Here is a 25,533-nt window from a genome sequence, read left to right as displayed (position 1 = left end):
GCTACATTTTGTTCCTTTTCCAGATTTTCATCTTAGCTGTGCAGATGTTTCACAAACCCTGCATCTAATTATTAGTCTAATTAGATAAATAAAATAAAGCAGGTTAAATAAAAGCGTGATGGAGGGTGTGTAATGCCACTGGCTCTTTGCAGATCTGATCTCTTATTTGTACTTGTTGCGTGCGTCAGTCTCCTAATGTGTAACTTATTTGCATTTGTTGGGTGTGTGAAGCACTTTGGAGTTGCATTACACTGCATGACAGATGCTGCACTAATAAAGTTTGATTGAAACTGTGATTGAATTACTTGTAAAGCGGTGGGTAGGACTCTGAAGAGCAGAGGGTTATAAATCACCATCATTATGCTGGGGAAGGCCCCCCCTGGAGCACCGCGGACCCCACCTTGGGACCCGAGTAATGATCTGCTCTGATTTATTCCCAGCCCTGGCGCGTCCATGGCAGACAGGTGGCGCTGGTTCGCCGGTGTTGATGGGTCGGCCAGTCGGGAGGAACAGAAGTTTGTTATGTGCTGTGTTTTTACGCAGGCGCAGATCACGCTGTTTGTCCAGTTCTCGCTGGTTGACTTTTACCTGTGAGGTAGACTAGTTTCGCTTCGCCGGTGGGAATAATCAGCAGCGACCGCCGCCGGGTCAAGTCCGGTCCAGAGGTGGTGAGACTTCCCTCCTCCCCCCCCTCTCGGCCCCTTGTGACTCAGGGGTCCCCACTGCGGAGCGTCGGACGGGATTTCTCCGGGATTTTAGAGTCGGTGCGCAACAGCGAGCGAAGCAGGAGGCAGGTGCACGGGAGAGGACAGGACAGGAGGAGGAAGAGGAGGAGGGCTGCTTGTATTTCCGCGACTCCTGCCGTTCACATAGGGCTGGATGATTGGAAATCAACTGGTTGGCTGCTCGGTGGTCGATCTGTGGTAGTTTCATTAGTATGCGGCTGGAGTCCCCCCCTGCTGCCGACATCCAGCCCGAGGACTGATCGGCAGCCCTGAAGTCTCCTCCGTGCCTGCTGAGTGACTCCTCGCCCCGGGGAGGAGGAGGAGGTGGAGGTGGTGAAGGAGGCAGCAGTGACAGGACCCCGGCTGCAGTGACTGTTGTGCGGAGCAGTTTTCACGGACGCGGCGCGGACCTCCTCTCATCGTGGATCAAGAAGATGATGGGCTTTCTGCGCCGGACGTTCAGCCGCCGCTCCCTGAGCCGCTTCCAGCAGAGGGAGAGGGATGAGCGGGACGGTAAAGGAGGAGGAGGGGGAGCAGGAGGGGTATCCGGGAACCCCCTGCTCCTGGCCCACCAGCAGCAGGTCGTCCACGCTCCCGCCGTGGTCACCGGGGGGTCGTCGGTTCACATCCCGGCCGCTGGGACGGCGAGGACCACCATCACCTGTCGGGTCCTGCTGTTGGACGGCTCTGATGTCAATGTGGAATTGGCCGTGAGTGGCTCAAGTGGCAAGGCACATCAGTTGTGTATTCCCCCCACCTCCTTTGTCGTGTCTTTGTGGATCTTCCTGGGGGTCCAAGCAAAAATAAATAAATAAATAAGAAACGCGAGGCAGCTTTCCTGTCCTGAAAATGAACGAGCCTGGAGTCAGAGCCGTTTGCAGGTCCAACGCCAGCCTCTTAAACGATCAGAGCACAGTAGTAGTTAGAGGACGTGTAAAACTGAGTACTTATTACAGCCTTTTACCACTCTGTTTGTCTAAAAGGCATGCAGGACAAATTAGGACCCGGGCAATTAGTCTTGCTGATTAATCCATGCGGGGGAGAGCAAGATTTTTTTATATATATATCTCCCCTCAGTTTAATTAACTGCCCAAATAAACGTGAAGACACTTTAATTTCTTTTCTGGCTCCTGGTGACTTCTATTGGATTTAGACTTCACAGGGGTCAAGGAAATGAGAAGCTCTGAGACCTCATGTTGGAATGTGGGGCATTGTTTTTGGCACTTTTAACTACACAATACAAAAAACATGACCACAGAATAACATTGTCGTTAGTTGTGCCCTCGGTTCAAACTGAAAACAGTGCGCTCTGCACTTCTTTGGATTTTGGCACAAACCCTTTTACCAAAGTTTCAGTGCCTGTAGTGTGTGTGTGTGTATCTGTGAGCACGTCTCTTCTTATACAGTGAGTGGTTGCAGCTCCAGATGGTGTTATGATCATCCGATTCATCGCATTGCTTCCCCATTCTGACTGTTGGGAACTAACTCAGACCTGAAGCTGCCCCCTCCTGTTTGCTCTTTTGCACGTCTTCCTTTCACTTTCTTTTCTCTCTATTTGCTTGTATCTGATCTTCCTCAAGCAATCTCCCCTTTCCCCCACCTCCCCTCCCCTGAGCCATTCTCCCTCCTAATCTCCTTTTACACTCCCTCTGCTGCCTGCTCCCTTGCTCATCATTTTACTCTTTCACACTCTGCCTCCTCACTCTTCTCCTGTTCTTTCCCTCCTGTGCATCCTCCACCTCCTTCTGTCTCTCTCCATCCATCACCTTCTTCTCCTTTCTCTCTATTCCCCGACTCCCTGATCTGATTTACCACTGTGGGGACTCTGTGTCACAGACGAGTGCTACGAGCTGTGCGAGGGGGTAGGTGGGATGATGAGCGAGCGTGTGGGCCCTTGTGTGCGTAAGTGGCTTCTCATAAGATGTTTTCATTTTCAAGGTTGCGTGTGTCAGCGAAGCTGTTGCGTGCGTGCGTCACCTCCGAAACGCTCGGCCATTGCATTGTGGCGTGGAGAGCCTTTCTCTCGTCCTGCAGCGAGATTACAGCTCCAACACAAAGCCGCCACTTCTGCCAAGGCATTACAGTTGAAAATGACACATGGCTCGACGAGCTGCCGGCTTAGTCACAGGTGTGTTGGAACAAGTTTGTTCATGTGCTCTTGTTGTTCCTACAAGTGCACTGAACGGGGCTGAAATTCAACTAATAAGGCCTTTCAGTGTGTCACCTGAAACTGAGCGTAGGCCCGGAGACAACAGGAAGAACGAGCTGTTCACCTCGCTGCGCGTGACTCTGCGAGGCGCGTGATTGCGCGTCCTCTTGATGGAGGTCACAATCAGCCCCTGTAAACGACGCACGCTGCAGAGAGAATGGGCAGGAGCGATTTCTTTCTGTCCCCAATCCTTTAATACCACTGATTTCCTCACTCATTCATACACCCACCAGGAAGTTTAGGCTGGTTATCAGGATCCAAAGTACAAGGCAGTCATCTTCCTACACACCCACTGTGTTTTATGTGGGTCAGACCAGGGTTAGGTCTTCATCAGGGGATGCTCGTAAAATGCTCTGATAAATTTAACGGCAAACGGCTGCAGTTTGTGCTTAAGTGCACCGACTCGTTGTCTTGGTTGTGTGTTTATAGGAAAGGCCTCAATAAGGGCCTTTCCCTGTGGGGCTTGTCCTTCTCATTTTGACCTGGACACACACACACACCCACTTACACGTCCAGTAAAAGTCATTTCTCCTCCCAATGTGATCACCAGGCCTCTTTCTAATTCACTTTTAAGCCTGTGCTAACAGGTTGACGCCCCCAACTCAATTTTAAAAGCTCAATCCATCCACCGTGGAAGATCCGCTCACCACGACAGGAGAGATAGTGTAAGAAATAACTAATTTCTCCTCCTGTGTTCTACTTTTGCTTTTCCCAGAGCAAGTCCAAAGGCCAGGACCTTTTCGACCAGATCATGTATCACATAGATTTGGTTGAGACAGACTACTTTGGATTGCAGTTCATGGACACGGATCAAGTTTCAGTGAGTAACAAGCTCTCACGTCCATCAATGTGGAAAGCAAGCTGATGAAAATCATTCTCACCTCTCTATTCTTTCTGTCACTCTCTCTCTTAGCACTGGTTGGATATGTCCAAGCTTATAAAGAAGCAGATCCGAGGTAAGCTCAGGTCGCCTCGGGCTGTTTTTCTAATTAGGACTATTTGCATGTGTGTAGGAAAATGTGCAGTGCGTTGTATGCGCATGTGGTAGCAGGTGAGTGGGGAGCAGGTGGAGCATTATCAAATGTTGACACAGTGATTACTATGTGCATTAGAAGCCGTAGCCTTGTTTGCTCACTGGCTTGTAACAGGGGGCCGAATGGTTCATGGGAGGTGGGGAGATGGATGTTGTACCTGTCGGCCGGTCGTTTATTCACAGGGTGGTAGGTCTGTAGCCTGAAAGTAACTCTGATCAATGTGGAAGGGAAGCAGGGAAGAAATATGAAAGTAGGTTAAAGTCAATTGGGAGATGAAAAGATTTCGGACCTCGTGGCAGTGATGGATGCAGCAGATGAAAAGTCGACGAGACTAAACGTATGAAATAAATTCTGAGAAATGTTATTTGATTGAATTATTCTCCGGCCTCGGCTCTTTCTGTCACACTCACATATCTTTTAATCTTTCTCTCAGACGGTCCGCCGTACAAGCTGTTCTTCAGGGTGAAGTTTTACTCTTCAGAGCCAAACAACCTGCGTGAGGAATTTACAAGGTAAAAATACACACACACACACACACACGGTTTTCTCTTGAGCCTGGTGTAAAGGTCCAAAGGGGACGTGGGGCTAATTACTTTGCTGCTATGGGCAGATTTAAATCAAGGACAGAGACTTGTTAAAACAAATTATGTGTCAGACATGAGGAGCGCCTTTGATACATCAATTGATTTATGTTGTCTTCAGGCGAGAGTCTCACTTGTTTGTTTTGCGGTTTTGTTCGCCAACAGGTATCTGTTTGTGTTGCAGCTTCGACAAGACATTCTGTCTGACAAGTAAGTTTCATCGTCACAGTTTATGCACACAAATAATTCCAAATAAACCCAGGACGCGTGCACACACACACACACACACACACACACACACACACACGACATATTAAGCACACCTCGTTAGTGTCAGGTTGGGATCCCCATGGCACGGATTCAACAAGGCCCTGGAAACATACCTCAGAGATTTTTGCTCCATATTGACATGATGGCATCACACATTCTGCAGATTTGATATAAAGCTCCTGTTCCACCACATCTCAAAGGTGCTCTGTTGGATTGAGATCTGGTGACTGATAATCTTTGTGACATGGTGTGTAATCCTGGTCGAACCAGAGGATGAGTACAGTGTTGTCAAAAAATGATGGATACGGTCAATGAGAATGAACCATTAGTACAAAGCAGGATGGATCCATAATTTCATGTTGTTCACGCCAAATTCTGACCCAACCATCGGTCCGAACCTCGCAGCAGACTCATCGGACCAGGCCACACTTTTTGTGGGAGCCTGAAAAGGATTATAACCTCGGTTTTCTGATCTTAAGTGACAGAAATCACATCTGGTGCAGTCTTCTGTTGCTGTACGCCATCTGCTTCAAGGTTCGATGTGTTGTGCATTCAGAGATGCTCGCCTGCATATCCTCTTAGTTATTGGAGTTACTGTTGCCTTCTAGTCAGCTCAAACTAGTCTCACCATTCTCCTCTGCTCTGAAAGTCACTGAAGTCACATTTCTTCCCCATTCTGATGCTCAGTTTGAACTTCAGCAGGTCTTTCCCTAAGTGCGCTGAGTTGCTGCCATGTGATTACTTGCAAGCAGTTTAACAGGTTTACCTACTAAGGCATTGTTTTCTTTACACAGGAACAGCTGAATATTTTGTGAATTCTTTCTTTATTGTAGAGAAGGTGAGAAAAACTGTTGCCACTCCTTTTTCGGTTAGCTCAGCTCATTGTTAAGTCACAAGTCATTTGTAGGCACTTCCTCTCCATTTATGAGGACATCCGGCTCTCATCAGCAGCATTAAAACTGGAGTAAACACACTCACCTGTAGCGGCACGCACACAGGTCACCTACACTGGAGTTTGGGAGACTTGTGCACAGTGGCATCTGCTTCTGAGTCACAAACACAGACCTGCCTGCACAAACACACACTTCAGACAGTGTGTTCCCCATCTCCCTCCTCCTGCCTCTATCTGGGCCATGGATCCCTGGAGTCCAGCTCTATTATATAGCTCAAGATCAAGAACAGCAGAGGGCTGCTTATTTTAGCAAAAGGGTTGCGCCTCTCCTCCTTGACATGTTCACACACACACAGCGTAGGGTATTCATCCACTTTTATGTCTCTCTGACACATGATAACGAGTACACATCGCACCATCGGCAGGACAGTGGTTTTGATTTCATGCAGTGTGTCACTCGCACTAAAAACCGCTCACCATCAGCATCTCTCTCTCTCTCCAGGTTGAAATGTCCGTATGACGTGGCTGTAGAGCTTGCGGCATTTTGTTTACAAAGTAAGTAGACTTTGGAACCTCACTCTCAGTGTTTATTTATACTCTTAAGCAGAGATTTATGTTCTCCAAGAACCTCATAAGTTATTCCTCATAGTGTTAACAGTTTTCCAAACCCTGGCGTAACCTGTTAGATTGATTTGGACTGAGTGCAAAGCCATTAATATCCATTTATTTCACTGTGATAGGAAAACTGCTATATATTTGTGGCATAATGCACTTGTGTTTACTTTGACATACATGATATGCATCAGCAGAAGCCCTGAGAACAGTACTACACTAAGCTCCGAATGATTTTAATAATAATAATAATGATGATGATGATGGATTGCATTTATATAGCGCTTTTCGAGACCCTCAAAGCGCTTTACAGTTCCACTATTCATTCACTCTCACATTCACACACTGGTGGAGGCAAGCTACAGTCGTAGCCACAGCTGCCCTGGGGCAGACTGACAGAGGCGCCTCTGGCCATCACCAGTAGGCGGTAGGTGAAGTGTCTTGCCCAAGGACGCAACAACCAAGACAGACAGAGCTGGTGATCGAACCGGCTTCCAAACCCCCTGAACGGTCGGCCCCATGGTTCAATGTGAGATTTTGTGGCTTCTCACATTAAATAAGTCCCTCCAGATGCCTGTCCTCTCATCTCAAATGCCAAAGCTTTTTTACAGAAGCTAATAACCTCAAATATTTCATGCTACACCTACACAAGGGCAAAGAGTGGTTGGAGCAGTTTGACCAAAATTACTGCGACTGTGTGCGACAAACTTGTGATTTTATTGCTTTTCAAACGGTCGCTTCAAAGACGGGGCTTAATCTATGACCACTCGTAGTCAGTCGCTGTCTTCAAAGCGACTGTGGTGCGTCTGGAGGACAATTAAACTGCAATAAGATGCAGTCACTCTGCTAAATTCAGTATATTCGAGTACATACAGTCATTTTGTGATAATGCATTGAAACAAAAATGGCAAAAGTCAATTTGCTGCAATCTGTTGTCGTCTAGTTCCACAAAAATTCACATTAAGTCCAACGAGAACCTCAAGAATGTGAAACAGCCGTCCCTCTGCCAATAGTGACGTCCCATTATTAAAAAGAAACTGAGCTCATCAGCTCAGAGTGACTCAGATTGATTGCAGCGTGTTTGTAATTTGGCTTTTTATAAATTAGACGTCTGTTAGTCAAAAGAGCTTGCAAAGAAAAGCGTCTGGACTTCTTTAAGTTGTTTGAAGACGTTTCACCTCTCATCCGAGAAGCTTCTTCAGTTCTAAGGTCTTCAAGCAACTTAAAGAAGTCCAGACGCTTTTCTTTGCAAGCTCTTTTGACTACGATGACCTGGATGACTGAGAACCTTCACAGACATAGACGTCTGTTACTTAATTAGGAATCGGTCTTAGTCAGACTACAATTGTTTGGAGACAGATTGCCTCCCACCTGTGCAGTCACCCTGCAATCTAAAGTGGTCTCCACACCTTCATGCAATTGATTACTGATAAGCCAAAAAAAAAAAAAAAAAAAATCAGTGCGGTTACCAGGCAACCACTATTTTTTTTCTCTCATCACAATGAGGTTAACGTCCTAATTTTACCCTCATGGGAGCCAGCCAAGCTAAGTAAAGTCAGTTAATATTAGTGTTGATGAGCGCTCTCAAAAAAGACTAATCAGCAAACTGTGGAGTAATGTTTATGGAGTAATCCACAGTGTAACAGCACCACAGGCATACCAGGGTCATTTTAGGTAAGAATATTTGTATATGTTCATATGTTTGCATCTGTGCGTCATTACTTTGTAAAATAAATCAAAAAACTTTTTAAATTTGAATCAATTTGCAGGGTAATTAATAATATTATGGCACAATGTATATGCTTTTATATTTTGGTTTCTAATACTCCAAACTGGCAGGCGGCACATACGTCTGTTTAAAAATGAAAAGACTAAGAAGGCTATTAAAAATGGTGTTTAAATGCTAATAATTCCAAAATAAAATACTCAATATACACTTTTTATTGATAAAATAACCAAAATGTATAAATACTAACAGTTTAAAAGCTGTTGAGATAATTAAAACTATGTTGTCCAGCAGTTTGTATGTTCACAAATGCCAGGGTGGCACAACCATAAACATTTTATTTTGAAGTAATAGTAGTGAAAGTGATATTTAATTACACAGAGGACCCCTTGGACTCTATGTGGCTGTCTGAAAAGGCTTGTAGCTCTCTCTTAAACTGGATAAGAAACGTATCTCTTATGCAGGCTGGTGCACTTTCCAAGTCAGGTGGCACAACCAATGTAAAAATAAATGAATAAATCTTTATTTCTTTTAAAAATGGTGCTTTTGCTTCCAAATGTAAAAGTTAATATAGGTGTCCAAGCAACAGCCTATTTAAACTGAAAATGGTTCCAAAAGTCAGGCGGCAAAACCAGTAAGTCGAGTGCTGCAGCTGCAAGAAATGCCATGTAATTAAATGATTGATTTTATTTAAAGCTCTAAAATTAGATTTCTTATTAGTTATATTTAAAAGATGATACTTTATAGAATCAACTTGTGCAAGTCATGATCAGACTAAGTGATTTTAAACAGGAATGATGCACTTGGACACAAAAATATGCATTTCATGATCCAGAACCTCCAAAATTAAAGTCCCAAATTTTTGTAAGAGGGGAAAAAAACAGCTGCAGTGTGTTATGGGTGTTCAATGAAAATCAAACTAAAGGAAATTATCATCATAAATGAACTGGAACTGCTCAGAGGAGGCGATGGCTGTTGTGTTTGTGTGGCACATCCTGTCTACCACATCATGCCTGAGGCGTGATGTCCTTGGCTCCATGACAAAAAAAAACACGCAAATGTTTCTGAGGTGTCTGAGATTTTTTTTCTTGTAAATACTTTTGGTTTTCTTGGGTTTTGTTTTTTTTTCTTTGTTGTTATTGTTGTTGTTTTTTACTGGGATGGTCATACAATTAAGTGAAAGTCACACCTCTAATTTACTCAGTAATGGCAATAAAGCCAGTGTCTATATAAAGCTTACTAAAAAATGGTCACTGCAAAAATTTCTGGCACAACTTCACCTACTTCCAAGGTGCAATAATCACCTTGGAAGTAGTCACTACAAGCTACTGGCCAAACCAGACCAGCTGAGTCTGTAGCAATTTATTGTGTTGTTGCTTTCTATTGATTAAATAAAGCTTTGTTTGTAAGCGAAGGTCTGAATGCTGCTCACCTGATGTGCGTCTGTGCATGTGTACTTGAATTATCTGTATGCAGGCGAGCTGGGAGACTGCGACCCCTTGGAGCACTCTCCCGAACTGGTGTCGGAGTTTCGTTTCACTCCCAGACAGAGCGCGGCGATGGAGGCAGACATCTTCAACCAGTGGCTGACTCTTAGGTGAGGAGCCTGCTGTGTTTCTAGTCATCTTAAATTTGGGATCTTCTAAAACTAAAACCCAGGACACATAAACATTTTTTTTGCACCAGTTACCACAATACGTCTGCTGTGTCAAAGCAGCTTACTGGAGGGCGTCCAGTTGACCTGAGCTGGTTTCTCTCCTCGTCGGATGGAACAAGTGGGGAAAAAAGTTGAGCACTGAGCAGCAAAGGAAGTCATTCTGCTGCAGCCTTTCAGCACCAATGTTTTCACTGACCGGGTGTCTCATTTCACCGTCCCTCTGTGCTCTCCTCCTCGGCCGGGCTATCGCTGGTCTGCGTGAAGGATTATGGGATTAATTCCCGGAGGGTCTTGATTGATTCCGGGCAGTATTTAACCCAGCAGTGCACTGATTGCTCCCATCTCGGATTAGATTACATACGCGTACGCCGCGCTTCACTGGGCCGACTTAGCCACGCAAGGACAGACCGAGTTCACTGAGTCATGCCTACACACAAAGACTGAATCAGGATGCAGACAGACAGTTACTCACTGAGCGTCTCCCTCAGAACTAACACCAATCTCCAGCAGAGGTCACGCGGCAAGCGTCGATTTTGACGTTTTTTTTCTTCTTTTTTCGACTGAGCTGCCAAATATAGTGGCCGGGGCTTCAGGTGATGGAGCGAGCAGTATTTTTGTTGTGAAAACTCACCGTGTTGTCTGCTTTTATTTCCTCAGGGGAAAAAGCCCTTCTCAAGCAGAGATTTCTTTTCTCAACAAATGCAAGTGGCTGGAACTTTACGGAGTAGATATGCACTTTGTCAAGGTGCGTGAGAGAGTTTTATTATCACCAGTGTTGTTTTTTGTGTGACACTGAAGTTCAGGTGTGTTAGAAATAAATGTGTGCTCGTTCGTCCGCAGGGCAAAGATGGAGGAGAATATGCACTGGGTCTCACTCCAACTGGCATCTTGGTTTATGAGGGCGTCAGCAAAATCGGGCTTTTCTTTTGGTAAGAGCACAACTCTCATCTTGTGTGTCCTGAAACGTGCTCATTTACATTTCTTATGTAAATGATTTTAACACAAAAATGTAAGAAAACACAAGCAGTGAATGTGAATGTAGGAACACCGTACATTTCCAAAATAACCTTACTGATACAATAATGAAAAAACAAAACTGTCGTCATAAGTAATAATTCTTGTGTCACTTATTTGTGTCACTTGTGTCATTGCAAATTTAGATTAGGAGAATTTGGTAGTTTAAACTCACCTGAGTGAAATAAGATGGTTTGAGGTGTCACCCTAGGCTCTGGAAATCCATGAAGGACCACTTGTTTGTTTTTTCAAATTGTCAGAGAGCAAATACCTAACAACTAAAAACAATCCAGTAATTGCTCACAGTACTGTGCCCAAGTCTTGAGTCACTCCTCATTTCTCTGTGTTTGGATAGAAAAATGGGAAATATGTGCTGCTGTTTATTGAAACACTTGCAAACATCATCGGAAGTACAGTTTTCGAGGCAAAAACAGAGTCTGGACAATTCTGTTGCAGAATTATAGAAACGTCAGTGTTTGGTATGACCGATGGGGGGAGACGGGGGACAAAAGATGCCTAAAGATACCATTTAAAATTGGTCCTTCAGAATAAACCAGTGTTTTGACTCTGATGTTAAGACACGACACTGGTTCATTCCTTGAGTGAGGTGCCGCTGTTATGCTTGAATGACTCATAGGTCAGTGTTGAGTGGATTAGCAAATAACAGAAAAGCATTCCTCTGAAAATTGTCAGGAACAAGAACTGGACTGAAAATAAGTGAAGAAGAGGCCAATGTCCAAAGAAAACCCCTGAAAGACCTTCAGAAAGACCTGGAGAACTATTACTCACCACTGCTTTGGAAGCAAAATGTATATATATTAAAAAAAAGAGCTGACTCAAGACTTTTGCACAGAACTGTATGAAAATAATGAAACTGGAAAAGGGAATCTCACAAACAGCTGATGTTTTAATATGTAGCGACATGTTGAATGAATGTAACTGAAAAATAAACAGAAACAAGAGTTTGTTCACGAAAATTAATTATTTATCTCTTCTGGCAGGTAAAAAAAAAAAAAGAAGCAGTACCTGTTTAAACTCTTACTTCTTCTGTCTGCTGCTATTCCTCTGCTAATTGAATTTGAGTTTCTTTTTTTTTTTTGAACCACGTGTTTCTGGAGAGGCATGTGTCAACATTTACAACCTAGAGCCAATCAAAATGTGGCATAAGTGATAAAACATAAAGTGGGGCACAGGTTCAGCCTGGGTGGAGGGTGGGGACCGTGCAAACTTTGAAGGAAGGGCATGCCAGGAAAAAAGAGAGCTACTGAGAGCTGAGTATTTGTTCGCCAAGGGGCAGGACGAGGTATGGGAAGTGAAAAGAAATCCAAAATCACTCTGCGAGGAGCCGATGTTTCATACTGCGTGCTCTCGTCACCTGTCCCACTCAAACTGTTTGTCTCTTTGTGTGTTTGTCATTCATCCGTGCGTGTGTGTGTGTGTGTTGCACAGGCCCAAAATCACTCGGCTGGACTTCAAAAGGAGTCGACTCACGTTGGTGGTGGTGGAGGACGACGATCAGGTTTGTGTCTTCACGTTGCATGCCGTGCCCGCGCGCGGTCATCTCTCAGGCGACTAACAGGTTATTATGGTTATTCTCTGTTGTGAAGGGTCGGGAGCAGGAGCACACCTTCGTGTTCGAGCTGGCCAGCGCCAGGAGCTGCAAACACCTGTGGAAGTGTGCCGTGGAAAGTCACGCTTTCTTTCGCCTGCGCCAGCCAACTGCGGGCAGGGCCGGCCACAGTGACTTCACGCGACTCGGGTCCCGCTTCAGATTCAGGTAGAGAGCAGCGACGGCGTCTCGCCACATCTGAGCAGCGTCTAATTGACTTGCTGAAGGGGGATAATAGAAGCTGGCACTCGCAGGTAGTTGTGGCCAGCACTCGTTAGCAGCATATGTGGAATAATGTGTCACATAAAACAGAGCCTTTGTATCTATGGTTACAGGGTATCTATGGTTACACGGATCTGTTCCTATGGTGACTGAGATATTCCCTTTATATTGTTTGTTTTCTTGCAACTATTATCAGACATGGTCGAAGCAAATTCTCTCACTTGAAGGGCACTTCCTGTCATTTGTCGGAGCAGCTAAATCACAGCATTGTAAAAGCACTCTGTGGATTAAAAAAAAACACTTGTGTAACAGGTGGTGGAAGTAAAAGCAGGAACACTGGAACTGTGTGTATTGCAGTCTGACATAACAATCATACTGGTGCCAACTTCTCTAACGAAAACTCTGTCTTCATTCAGAGTTTTTGTTAGAGAAGTTTTAAGATAAGTATGTTAGAAAGTTTGTCAGTTTAAAAGACTTTAGGCATACTGCAAAACCAACCCAAGGCTTTCTAAAGCCAAAGTCGTTCACGCTTTTCATTTATTAAATACAAAACTGAAGCAGAAAGTCCCACGAACAAGCAGTCAAGCGAGTCTCTGTAAACGCAGCACTGTGCATAAAAACAACTCTAAATTCTAAACAATTGATGAAAACTTTTGGAAAATTCACACCAAAAGGAATAATCATCTAGAAACTCCATTTAAGTCTCCTCTGATGAACTCCATGAATTCGGTCAGACTGTAGCTCAGTGGCACTTTGACATTAGTGTCGATGCTTTTAGTAATAATCATTTCCACTCTTCACCCGCATCTGCTGTGTGTTTGTCTCAGTGGGAAAACAGAGTACCAGGCCACTCACGGAGGCAGACTGAGGAGGGCCAGCACATTCGAGAGAAGGCCGAGCAGACGCTACCCGTCCCGCACACAGTCGCTGGGCAAAAGTGAGTTTTATCTGCTCATACAAAAGACGACCGAGTATCAGCGCCTGATTTGTGTTTTATGTGGCTGCGAGCGTTGTTATGAAGGCTCTGCGCTGTTTTAGTTCAGCGTGTTTTCGGCTTTAAAATGTAAAAATTGCTGCAGAGAGTAACTGTTGAACATATTGTTTTATTTTTCAGAGGAAAGGAAAAGTGGACCCCCCCGCCCCTTTTTCTTTTTCTTTTTTTTTCAAGGGCTGTTCTTTTAAAAAAATGTCCAATGCTAAGTGATAATTTGACAAGTTCAATAGACTTAAAAGCAGCCCTGGTTTCTTTTCTAAAGAAAGTGCTGAGAAACTCTAGGTTGTTAGATTTAAGCGTCACCTTTTTTACTTTGTCAAAGGCACCTGCTGTACTCTTCACTCCTCCATAATTCCCACCTTCTGTGAGCTGCAGAGGCTTCAAAGGTCCAGCAGCCTGCAGCTCACTTTAATCTATCCCACATAAATGATCAAATGCACACTGCAAACTGTATTTACCTTGAGACTGTCAGTATTGACGTCCAAACACCTTTTATGTATTGGATTTGGATTCGTCACGCAGCCCCGGAATACGAATGAACCGAGAGTTGAGTGTTGGTAATAGCTCAGCATTGGAGTAATAACATGTCTGCAGAGAGTCTGGACTGAACGGCACAGTTAGACCAGAGAGGGCATTTGAAAAAGTGCACACAGACTCGCAGATAAACTGCAGAGCTGCTTTTGACTTCTGTATTTTTCTGCTCTAATTGACCTTGTGTCTCTCTCTCCGTCAGTTGCGATTTCTCCAGCCAAGCCTCCACACATCAGGTGAAACAGACACAGACATAAATAATGCACGCATGCACTTTCAGATTATTGCATTCATTCCTCCTCCTCTAACCTTGACCTTAATCCACCTAATGGCCTGGCTAATCTTAACACAGAAACAGCCCTTTGTAAAAGAGAAGTTGTTGCTTTTGAGAGGGTTTGCTTGTGCAGTGCACTCGAAAGTAATATATATGCACCTGCTTTAAAAATAAGTTATGATACACATCTGATATCACTGCTTTTTCCTCCACAGCTCTCACGCCAGCCCCAATCCAAGTCTGCATCAGGTAAGCGACCTCAGTTAACCCACTTTTCAAAATGTAACACAAGCAGCAGAGAGCGGTGTGCTTTATCCCAGTAGCGACGCTTAATTTGAGCATCTCTTCGATCCTCTCCAGTACCAACACAACATTCCCATTGGTCACGAGCCCTGGCATCCACCCCACCCCACGCTCACTTCCTCAGTTTACCTGCAGCCCTCCAGTCATACATCACCTCACAGGTAAGAGACAAAGGACAGGATTGTTAAAGAGCTTCAGGATGTGTCCACATGCTCTGTTTTTCATCACATTTCATGTCCCTCTTACACCTCATATGTCTGTTTGTCTTCCCGTGTGTCTCGTCTGCCTCCATCCGTGTGTGCGTCCCTTCATCAACCGTTCAGGCCTTCCTTTGAGGCTGAGAGTCCGGTGTCCATCGTTCCCCCCGTCCCGGAGCGAAAGAGCAGCATCGCCAAAGGATCCGTGGCTGTGGTTAACAGGGATAAGGTCATGACCGAACTTTGACCTCCCTCTTAACCCAGGAATCTATTTCAAAACTCACAGGCACAGACTGGCAACACCCAAAGAGAGACGCTCCGGTGACGGAGCTGTCTCCGTTCATCCTCATGAAATGTCCCACGTCTTCATCCATTTGTCACGTCATCTCATGTGTTTCAGTGTCTGCATACTAGACAAAAAGCAAAAAAAACACACACCCCCATCAAGTGCAAAGGACTTTATCAAGCAGGATAGAGGTTTATAATGTTCAAGGGGGTCACGTGGAGGGAGAGCTGTGCAAAGACATCGGGTAAGGGGACTGGGTGGGTGAATGTTGAAGTTATTTATTGTGGTTACGGAGCGGTGACACAGATCACGAAGGCGATCGAGGTAAAGAGCCTCAACACCTCTGATCGTTACAGTTTACTCATTCTGCGAGTCATAGCTCAGTTTATATCATCACATCCTTTTAGACACAGGTTGCCTTCATCTTAATAATAAAGCTGCAATCACAGGCTGAGAGTCCACTCAAAACACTCAGATTTTTTTCCGTATTATTTCCCTGTGATGTCATTGAGAGTGGATGTTCCTGCCTGCTGGTGAAACCTCCCGATTGGTGGGGGCCATTGCAGGTTGTGCACAAATGATTGGGGAAATAATACAGAGTGAAACGGATAAGTACGATTTTTGCAGGAAAAGAGTTTGCTCATGCTAATTTACTGATGTTTAAATAAATAAATTATTATTATTCTTTTTTTAATTGATTGCTTGAAAAACATAAGATTAGAGAGAGATGAGCTAAACAGCCTTATTCCAACAGGATAAACTGAGGAGCTGCACCAAGGTCCAGCATAAGATACATAAGGGTTATTTTCAACTCTAAGTGATGCAAAGCTACAGTAGTAAAATCAAAGAATAACATTATGAAGCTGGAAATGGGCATAATTGCTCCTCTGTAAAGATAAAACAAGAATGTGGTGCATTTTAAAGTCTCTTTGAGGATACTTTCAAATAATGTTCAAAGCATCTTCTAGAAAAATCAAGATTGTGCCTGAAAATTTAGTTTATTTTCATATGAAAATAATCACGTGCTTAGTTTTCTGTGCACTCACAGGGACGTTCAAACAAGAAGTTCTTGAAGGTAACTTTAGGTGCTGTACTAGGTGGCAATTTGCTAAAATATAAATAAACTAAAGGCCAAAAAACAAGCTAAGAATTGTTGAAATAAGATGATATATTTTAATTTTGTTGCACTTTAATATTGTTATTATTTAATTATGGCTCTAAATGCCCAGTCGACGTAGCTCTTATACTTCTCAAACACTCTGTTCTTTCCATTCAAACATTCAGCATCATATTTAAGGATAAATACAAAGATAGGACCGGGTGTGACACGTTTGTGCCTTGCTTTGCTTGTGGATGTTTTATGTGATTACGGTTGCTCAAATCTCAAATCTGCCTTTAAGAGTGCTTTTGTGTTTGTTTCTTTGTTCGTTTGCAGTAAATCGTGTGGCATCTAAATTATTTAAACTCACTTTTGAAATAAAGTGTTGTGAGTGCTGAATAAAGTGATTCTGAACAGGTGGAAGGGGTCCAGTCCTGCACTTAGTGAATGCCGGGTTAGGGATTAAGCTGCTTTGTGTATAATTTATGGTTTTCAGTGTGAACTTAGAAACATGAAGCTGAATCTTGCATTTGTGGTGTTGTGCTTTCAGAGTGAATGTTTTTTTTTGTTTTTGTTTTTTGAATAAACATTATATTAATGTTACATCAGGTTATGGATTTGCTAAATTAACCAAGTGTTTACAGAAGATGTGGCCGGTGTGTTGCTGTTCTAGTGTGTCGCCTTTTACTTTCGATGTTTACTCCAATCACATTATGCCTTTAGGACTGTTGCCGTATTGCTTCTGAAATAAAGGGTTTATGAGTGAAATGCAGAAATTGCAAAGCCCATTCCTTCATTGTCTTACACCAGAGGTGTCAAACATAAGGCCCGGGATCAGAATCGGCCCGCAAACGAATTCAGTCTGGCCCACTGGATGGCTTTGGAAAATGTAATAAGAGCGTAAATTTTAGACTTTTAACTGTATTTTTTATAAGCTTTACAGCTTTTCCCACTGATAAATACCTCCACATGGTTCTTTGTACTTTACTAATGAAGTAACACAAATGATTCAATAACAGATTTAACAGAAATTACATGTAATTTTACACACATTTTAGGTCCAAAGCAGTGTTTCTTTACCATGTAGAAAAGCAAATGCACTGTTGAAATTGCACTTCTGGTTTTGTGTTACTCAGTCAGCTCAGCATCCACACAGGGAGGGTTACATTGCTGTGAAAAACTCACATCACGAGCTTGGATTTATTACACGATAATTACTTATTTGCGGTACTTACACTTTTTGTCATATTTAAGTGGGATTTTGTTTGGGGGGGGTTGTTTGTGTTTTGATTGCATGTGTCATCTTCAGTTTCCCGCTGAGTGGGCTCGCTTCAGATCATCAGTTTAGCGTCGAGGAGAACGAGAACTCGTATTCTGGCAAGATCCATCACCGCCACCGTCGGCACACACACAGCCAGGACACGCTCTGCCACACACACACCAAGAACAGTGAGTACTGTCAGCCTGAGGCTGGGCTGCACAAATCTGTGGTGTGTCTAGACGCCACGCTGATGCTTCTTTTCATGCTCGGTGCCGCCTGTTTGTCCGCTCTTTTTGTTTTTGAGGTTCACTTTGAGGACTTTGAGATGTAATGTTTCCACTACAACGTGACGTAGTTTGATTTCAACTTTGTAAAAACAGATTTAAAGATGCACGTGATATGACTGATATACCTTTACCTTTATACTGACTGTGTTGTTTCAAAGCTGGATGATCCGAAATAAAGAATATGGTCCCACTGTCACTAAGTGCTTGCTCACAGGGTTTTTTTCTCTGTATTAATTCACCATAATCTTCCCAGGAGTGGATGTTCCTGCAAAAATTTACCCCAAGGTCCAATGCTCAGACAAGTACAAAAAAATCCAAAGAGCTACATCTCAGACTCTACAGGCCTCAGTTAGCATGTTAAATATTTAAGTTCATGACAGCAAGTCTACAAGACTCCTGGAATAACGTCCTTTGGACACACGAGACCAAAGTGGAGATATTTGGTGAAAACACTTTGAACTTACTCCTCAGTGGTGAAGGAGGGATGATTCTGGTTGCTTTTAAATGTGTCTAAAGCAGTTTTAAATTGGGTTTCTGCTTTTGAGAACATAATTCAGTTGCCTTTTGCTGTAGTGAGCTAGGATACAAGTAAAGTAAACGTGGTTAAACACTGCTAATTTTTCTTGTGTTTGCACTCTTCATTTAAGTGCAGTTGTTTAAGGGCATTGTTTGTAAGTCGAGAAGCATCTGCAAACACATTAATATGGATTTAAAGTATCTCACGGTTCTCAAACTTGCTTTGACCTGCCAACTTTCAAACACCAAAAAGCCCCCACCCAGCCAAAATTGCTGTTAATCATTTATAATATCATCAAATTCTGGTGAAATTAAAGACAGTCAAACTCTTGTGCCAGCGTAAATTGAATTATAAACCTTTTTAGATTATAGTCATTTTCCATCCCTGCTTTGTCAAACCGTCTGTGGTGTCTTTACAGTAAAAACGTGACTTGTTTGTTTTTTCTCATTACAATTTGTCTCAATCAGAACGTCAAGCGCCCCCCTTCCCTGCAGATGAGTTTGACATCTCTCAGTCGCTGCTCAAGGCTTTGGAGTCTGAAAGCGATTCTCCTCCCTGGCCTTCGCTGCACATCAACATCGACAACAAGGTCAGTCACGTTTCCCACACGATGTTTACTCACTGAGATTTAGTCTCCTCACCTCTCCTTGTTCTCCCGGCAGGGAGAGGAGAAGCAGCTGTCTGAAAAGTCTCTGCACCCTCCTGCTTCCCCAGCCATGCTCCCCGACCACCTCAAATGTAACATCCTCAAGGCCCAGATGGAGGCAGCCTTCAGAGTGAGTACCAAATAACGCTCTCCTTTGGCTATTTGACCTACATCCTGTGCACTTGGCGGTGTCACTAACAGCATATCTATCCATTTCTTCTCCACAATAAAGAAAGAAGCCCCAACAACACCCAGAGGGAAGAGCTCAACTGAGACCCTGAATGAGAGGCCAGTAGCTCATCCGCTCTTTAACATGTTTAGACCTCTTTCTGAAAACACAACTTACCCTCCTGAGTAACTGCTCTCATTTCCAGGTATCAGAGCTCCTCCCAAGACTCGGCGGCATCCAGTCTGACAGCAGAAAAGACACCCCACAGGCAAGATCACAACCTGACGCCAGAGAGGCTCCAGCCCAAAGCCAACCCGAGCACCAACCGCAGAAAACGGCTGGTCCGGCAGTTCAGCTTGTGAGTACAGATCGCCTGCTGTGAGTGGAAAATGAACACTCCACAGAGTACTTGAAGCAGCAGCCGTGCTATCTCTGCTCTTTGATAGTGACATCTTGTTCAGAGCGATCTGTAGGTCATGTAAGCCACTTATAGTCTCTCCATTTGTTGCTTATCAGTAACCACGAAGATGAAGATAATCTCCCTGAAGCACTCGCAGCCATCTCCTCCCAAAGTACAGCAAAGTCGGGCTCTAGCAGCTCATTGGACAGACAGATACAGCCGTCAATCTACCCACAGGTAACACACATCTTCACACATGCGCACACACACACACTTTAAAAACCCTTTAAAACGGGTCTTGGTGTAGTACACTATGCTCCACTTATGGGGGGATTATTTCCACACCTCTCTGCATTATCTGTAATTGTGTGTGTCTGTCTGTCTGTGTGGTGTGTGTGTGTGTGTCTACACTGATGTGTATTGCAGGGGGATAATATGCCAGCACTGGAGCTGGGTAGTCCATGCTGTCCCTCTCCTTCGCCCTCCCCTCATCTCTCCCCTTCTTACTACCGTAGCTCCATTCCTCACCTGGTTCCTTACCTTGCTGCCCATAACGACAGGTAAACGCACCTCCTCGCTCTTATCTCTTGGACACTTTTATACAGCGCTGGTTTGCTCAAGTGCTGTATTGAAGCCTCAGGCTCTTGTTTGACGCTTGCACATGAAAAACAATCCCCTGTTTCAGTTAGTAGCTGATGCTAAACCGTGAGGCCAAAGTGAACAACCGTGTGACGCAGACAGGAGGATTTTCAGAGTGAGATTTGGGAAAACTGGCTAATATTGAAAATCTTATTTCCAGCATGTCAAAGCAGTAAACAAGAGCTGTCCGAGACTGCGTACCTCCACCAGTGCTGAAATGACCCTCCACACCATGCATGAATTGAGCCCCTGGATCCAAAAGAATGTCTGGATCCAGACTAGTTTTTGATATTATCTTGAAAATATCAAGACAATATCTCACTATTTTTCCTGCTACAGTATGATTACAGTTATCCTCAGAAGTTTACATCCACTCATCACGAGAATGGATGTCATGATAATTTGGGGCTTTTAATTTCTTTGAGCTGTTGTTTTTCCAAAGTGGAATGAGCATACGGCATACAGCACAAGTTTGAATTTATTATTTTCTCTAATCCACACAGACTTACTTAAATCTTGTAATAAGCGGTGCCAACGGTTCAACAATGTCTTTCAACTTCACAAGGCCAAGACCTTTTAACTTGTCCTTATTGCTCGTGATTGACTGCAACTGGTAGTTTCATTGATTTATTGGATGGCACTCATTAGACTAATACTCAGAACAACTCAGTAAGAATCTGAGGAGAAGAATGGTAGATTTAAAGAAGTTGTGAAGGTCTCTTGGAGCCATTTCTAAAAAACTGCAGATTTCAGGATCATTGGTTCAAACAGCTGTACACAAGAACAAGTTATTCGGATGCGTCTCCATTTTGCAAAGGTCTGGAATAAGTGGTGTTAGCAGTAGCTATTCCCCTGCCAGTGGTACTATCGTGAAGTGGATGGAATAATGAAGAAGGTGGACTACCTCCAAAACTTTTACCTCAAACCAACAGCTAGACAGTTTGAACACGGTTGTTTGTTCCAACAGGACAATGATCCCAAACACACATCAAAACTAGTTTGGAATGGATAAAGCAGGCCAACATTAAGCGTCTGGTACGGCGTTCCCAAAGTCCTGACCTCAACCCGATTGAATATTCGCGGACTAGATCTGTTCCAGGAAATGAACTCTATGGATTCTGCCAAGAAGAGTGATTAAATATCGAGCTGGAATTATGCCAGGAGCTTGTTGAGGCTGCCAAAAATGTCCGGTCGAGATGCAACTTGCTAAATGGAAATTTAACCAAATATTAGTGGGTACATTTGAGCCTCTATGTATACTGTGGACTCTGTGTAGATTAAGAAAATCCAAAAGCAAATTTAAACTTGTGCATCCAATTCCCCAAATATGCTGTACAATCATTGCACCCTGGAAAACAAACAGTTCTAAGAAACCATTAAAAGCCCCGAATTACAGTGACATCACAAAAGACAAACACACACACAAAATCACCCACATATTTATTTATCAGGGTGTAAATTGCAACCTTAAACCAATAATAAGCAAATGACACTGATTTATTTTTTTTAACAGCTGCAGCAGAAGCTGAGCGTAACGAACAATATCTGCATTTCAGTCAATGAAGTTTGAGATGGCCCCTTCAGTACAGCTTAAAAAATAAACACGTGCACCCTAGAACTGAAAACGAGCCTCCACTGGTTAAGTTAACTTTTGGGGCAGTTCACTTTCGTGCTACTTTAATCTTTGGCAGCCGGGCTGCTTTGACCACTTTATAAAACATAATGCAGTGTAATAAAATCACATCAGCGATTCCAAAACCAATAAGATGATTTGATTTGATGGAAATAGCTGCTCATTTCTTTAGGACGTGACAGAGAAGCTTGAAGGCTGAGCTACACATTCAGTAAAAACTCACTTAAGTCTAATTTTCTGACTTCATCTGTTTGCCCATATATACAAATTCCATAATAAACAGCAACATGGCGAGACAGCCAGCATCACACTCTTCTCCAAAGTCCACGTTACTCAGGGTATGTTACGCTCTAAGCAGTCCCACCATGGACTCAAGCAAGTAGGAACTATAATTGCTTTTCACGGGGTGCTACAATAATCAACTTAAAAGTTACACATAAAATTATAAAGAGCTAATTAAATAATCAATCACATAATAAACTCAATTACGCAACGACATTAAATAATATTGCACAACTTAATATGCACCGCAAATTAATATAACCTAGAAAAATTAAATTAGAAGTGCAGTAACTAATCACACTGGAGACAAAAAGTTGATAAACTATAATGAGAAGTCCCATCAGAAGCAGTCGCAGCCTCTGGCTTCACTGAAAGTCACATGACTTGTGGCGACGTTAGCCTTTTATGAACGTGCTGATTAGACATTTAGCTCATTAGTCATTCCCTGCAGCCTTTAGATGACATGAAGTTCATGTTATCTAACACGATTTACACCCACTGGCCACTTTGTTGGGTACACCTTTTCTTCTGCACATTAACAAAATATCTAATCAGCCAATCACGTGGCAGCATTTGGACATGTTAAAGATGACCTCTTGAAGTTCAAACCGAGCCCCCAAATGGAGAAGTGACTTAGAAGGTGGCATGGTTGTTGGTAACAGGCTGGTCTGAGTGTTCCAGTAACTGCAGGTCTTCTGGGAGTTTCCCACACAGTCATCTCTATGATTTAAAGAGTGAAAAAGAGGAAATTCTCTGGGTGAAAACGTCCTGCTGATAGAAGTCAAAGGAGAATGGCCAGACTGCTTTTAGCTGTGGGAAGGAAACAGTTACTCAAATAACCACATTTTCCAACCAAGAAAAGCATCTCTGAAAACGCAACACCTCGAACTTTGAAGCAGTTGGGCTACAGCGGCAGAAGACTACACCAGGTTCCACTCAGCTAAGAACAGGAAAGTGAGGCTCCTGTTCACACAGGCTCAAATAGAAGATTGGAAAATAGAAGATTGAAAAAATGTTGCTGGTCTATTTCTGACAACAGCATGAAAACATTCACATCATTGGTATCTGTGCATTATTTAAACACCACAGCCTGAAGATTGTTGCTACTGTGTCTGTCCGCTTCCAGCACGATAGCGCACCACAGCTCAAATCATCTCAAACCGGTTTCTTAAACATGACGATGAGTTTGCTGCACTTGAATGACCTCCACAATCACTAGATCTCAGTTCAGTAGAGCAGCTTTTTAATGTGATGGAACGGGATAATCACGTCATGGATGCAAAGCTGGCAAATCTGCAGAAATAGTGCAATGCTATCATGTCATGTGGGCCTAAAAATCTCTGAGGAATGTTTCCAGCATCTTGTTGTTCTGTGCCATGAAGAATTAAAGCAGCTCTGAAGGTAGAAAACTGGTGCTAGCAAGGTGTACCTAACAAAGCATCAGATGAGTGTAAGATCTGTTTATGACCAGCTTAAATTGCCAGACAACTTCTTATCCTGTAGCTGCTGTTCTTTGTCTTTGTAACGCAGACTTTGTGTTGTTTCTGTCATAGTTACTGTTGTAAAATGTTTGTTTTTTTTAATTTTCTGTTATGAAAATTATATTTCACCTTGTTGCAGAAACAAAAGTTCAAGTTTAGAGCTGTTAAATCGTATGTTCGTGTCTGCAGCGGAGAAGAAATTAGGGTGGACAGAGAGAAGATCCTGAGAGCGCTCCTGATGACAGAGCTCTGAGACCTCGACCCGTCAGACGGAAGCTAAGAAGTCCCAAAGTCACTGGTGTCAGTCAGCATTTGTATACTTGCATTGCACATTTAGCAGTTATAAATCTATATTTGCATAAAGGCGGTTGTTATATTTGCTTAACTGTTATTTTAGAAAGAAGGCTCTTTGTAATAACTGAACTGAACCTGTACAAAAAAGTGAAATGGAAACAAGTGGATTCACTCACATGCATTACAGACGAGCTACAGACTGTATTCCTGGTGCTGCCTGCATGATTAATGTTTCCCTAAACGATTATCGGATTTTGCTTTGGACTTCTGTTTATGTGTGAGTTCATCCTCATTGTCTTCATCGCCGTGTCCGTGCTGATGCCTAAACTGTGTTTCAGACAGCGACTGTTGAAGCTTTGATCTCCATGTAAAAAGCACCCCTGAAATGAAAGTCACTCACTTTCAAATCAGTTTGTTCAAAATGTAAATACTCATTGATATCCTGAGAACAGAGCAGGCGTTGTAAATGCTTACCTCAGTACTGTAATTCCTATATCAGATATCCATTTTTTTACACGCAAAAAAACATCAGCAGCGTCTGTGGTTTTAAAGAAAATCCTGAACAGTGTGAGTTGAAAGTGAAAACTGAATATATCGACACCTCAGTCTCCGTGTGCCCACCAGGAGGCGCCAAAGCTCCTGTGGCAGCAGCCTTGATCTTGTGTTACAGGTGTTCATGAAAAACCTCTCTTGCGTCCCTTTGCTGTGTTTTTAACATGCAGCTCAAAACCAAATCTGGCCTCAGAGGTCAGACCCTTGGAAATATTTAATTACTGCGCAAAAAACAAAAACTTCACTTCAGCCCTTCTTTGTCACAATCCGAGGCAGCACATGATCTGCACCTGTACTGTATGTTGCTGATTGAGTTTTCCTACCTTGGACTGGATCTCAATAAAGGCCACATCATCGGTTTGACAACTCTGCAGCAGCATCTTTGTTTCTTTTCTTCCTTCCTGACATGGGAATGTGGCTCGGCCTCGCCCTGCCTGCCGGTTTGTTAGGTATGTGCCTCTCACCCTCCCTGCGACGGAACAAAAGATGTGTGCTGTGCGGGACTTTAGAGAGGTATCTGCCAGTGCGGTGAGTCAGCCTGTTAATTGTACCTCTGTTTTGTGTTAGATAATTCATCTTCAAGGTGAGATGCAGCACAGCAGAAAGAGGGAGGGAGAGAAGAACTGCTTCGAAGTGAATCTGCTGTAAATGATTCAGTTTTTTAAAAATGGGGGAAGCCTGCGCAGACTTCGGCATTTGGCCCTCCCACTGGTTTTGAAACAACTGCAAAATCGTCCTTCATAATTTCTCAGCTCAACCTGCATTACAAGCTTAAATTCGTTGTGGAATTTGTTTTTCTCACAAAGCTGCACAGTAGCAGAGGAGGGGCGAGCAAACACCGCAGTTATGGTGACCACAACAAATGGGATCTTCTGCTTTTCTGGGAATTGATATTTGAGAAATTAACAGGCACAGGAACAGTTAAAGGAACAGAGGTGTTTCTACCATTTTTTTTAATGGGCTCAGTCTTTTAAGATTGATTAACATTTAAGCATTAATAAAACAATGATTAACGTTTTTTACATTCTAAAAACTGTGTGCCCTCTTGCACATCTATAGATGATAAAATACTCCTACTTCGATTACAGGGCTTGGTTCCCTCACAAACAAGAAGTTTTACACATGAACAGGACAAAT

The 25,533-nt window shown here is 43.3% G+C and overlaps 1 protein-coding gene across 2 annotated transcripts; it reads left to right on the top strand.

Moving 5' to 3' along the window:
- Nucleotides 1-462: 462 nt before the first annotated feature.
- On the top strand, nt 463-24,769 carry epb41l4b (erythrocyte membrane protein band 4.1 like 4B). Of its 2 annotated transcripts, XM_026185624.1 has the most exons (23): nt 463-1,435; nt 3,650-3,754; nt 3,848-3,890; nt 4,402-4,480; nt 4,715-4,759; nt 6,214-6,266; nt 9,526-9,646; nt 10,364-10,451; nt 10,547-10,635; nt 12,170-12,239; nt 12,328-12,497; nt 13,379-13,488; nt 14,279-14,312; nt 14,566-14,599; nt 14,711-14,814; nt 17,545-17,684; nt 18,768-18,889; nt 18,963-19,076; nt 19,179-19,234; nt 19,321-19,473; nt 19,632-19,752; nt 19,942-20,075; nt 23,740-24,769. In XM_026185624.1, the coding sequence occupies exons 1-23, from the start codon at nt 1,160-1,162 to the stop codon at nt 23,801-23,803; spliced, it is 2,325 nt and encodes a 774-aa protein (XP_026041409.1). In that variant the 5' UTR covers nt 463-1,159; the 3' UTR covers nt 23,804-24,769. The 2 variants fall into 2 exon arrangements, with proteins under 2 accessions (XP_026041409.1, XP_026041410.1); XM_026185625.1 differs by lacking the exon at nt 19,942-20,075 and having other exon boundaries at nt 464-1,435.
- The last annotated feature ends 764 nt before the right edge of the window (nt 24,770-25,533 follow it).

The sequence above is a fragment of the Astatotilapia calliptera genome, chromosome 11 (assembly GCF_900246225.1).
Source record: "Astatotilapia calliptera chromosome 11, fAstCal1.2, whole genome shotgun sequence".
Classification (NCBI taxonomy): Eukaryota; Metazoa; Chordata; class Actinopteri; order Cichliformes; family Cichlidae; genus Astatotilapia; species Astatotilapia calliptera.
Note: the sequence above shows the minus strand (reverse complement) of the source record. Positions and strands in the feature narration are given on the sequence as shown.

Bases quoted from the DNA above. Each gene is read 5' to 3' on its own strand.
- epb41l4b (XM_026185624.1), top strand. From the start codon at position 1,160: ATGATGGGCTTTCTGCGCCGGACGTTCAGCCGCCGCTCCCTGAGCCGC. The intron at 10,636-12,169 runs GTAAGAGCACAA...TGTGTTGCACAG, and splicing joins AAAATCGGGCTTTTCTTTTG to GCCCAAAATCACTCGGCTGG. The intron at 17,685-18,767 runs GTGAGTACTGTC...TGTCTCAATCAG, and splicing joins CCACACACACACCAAGAACA to AACGTCAAGCGCCCCCCTTC.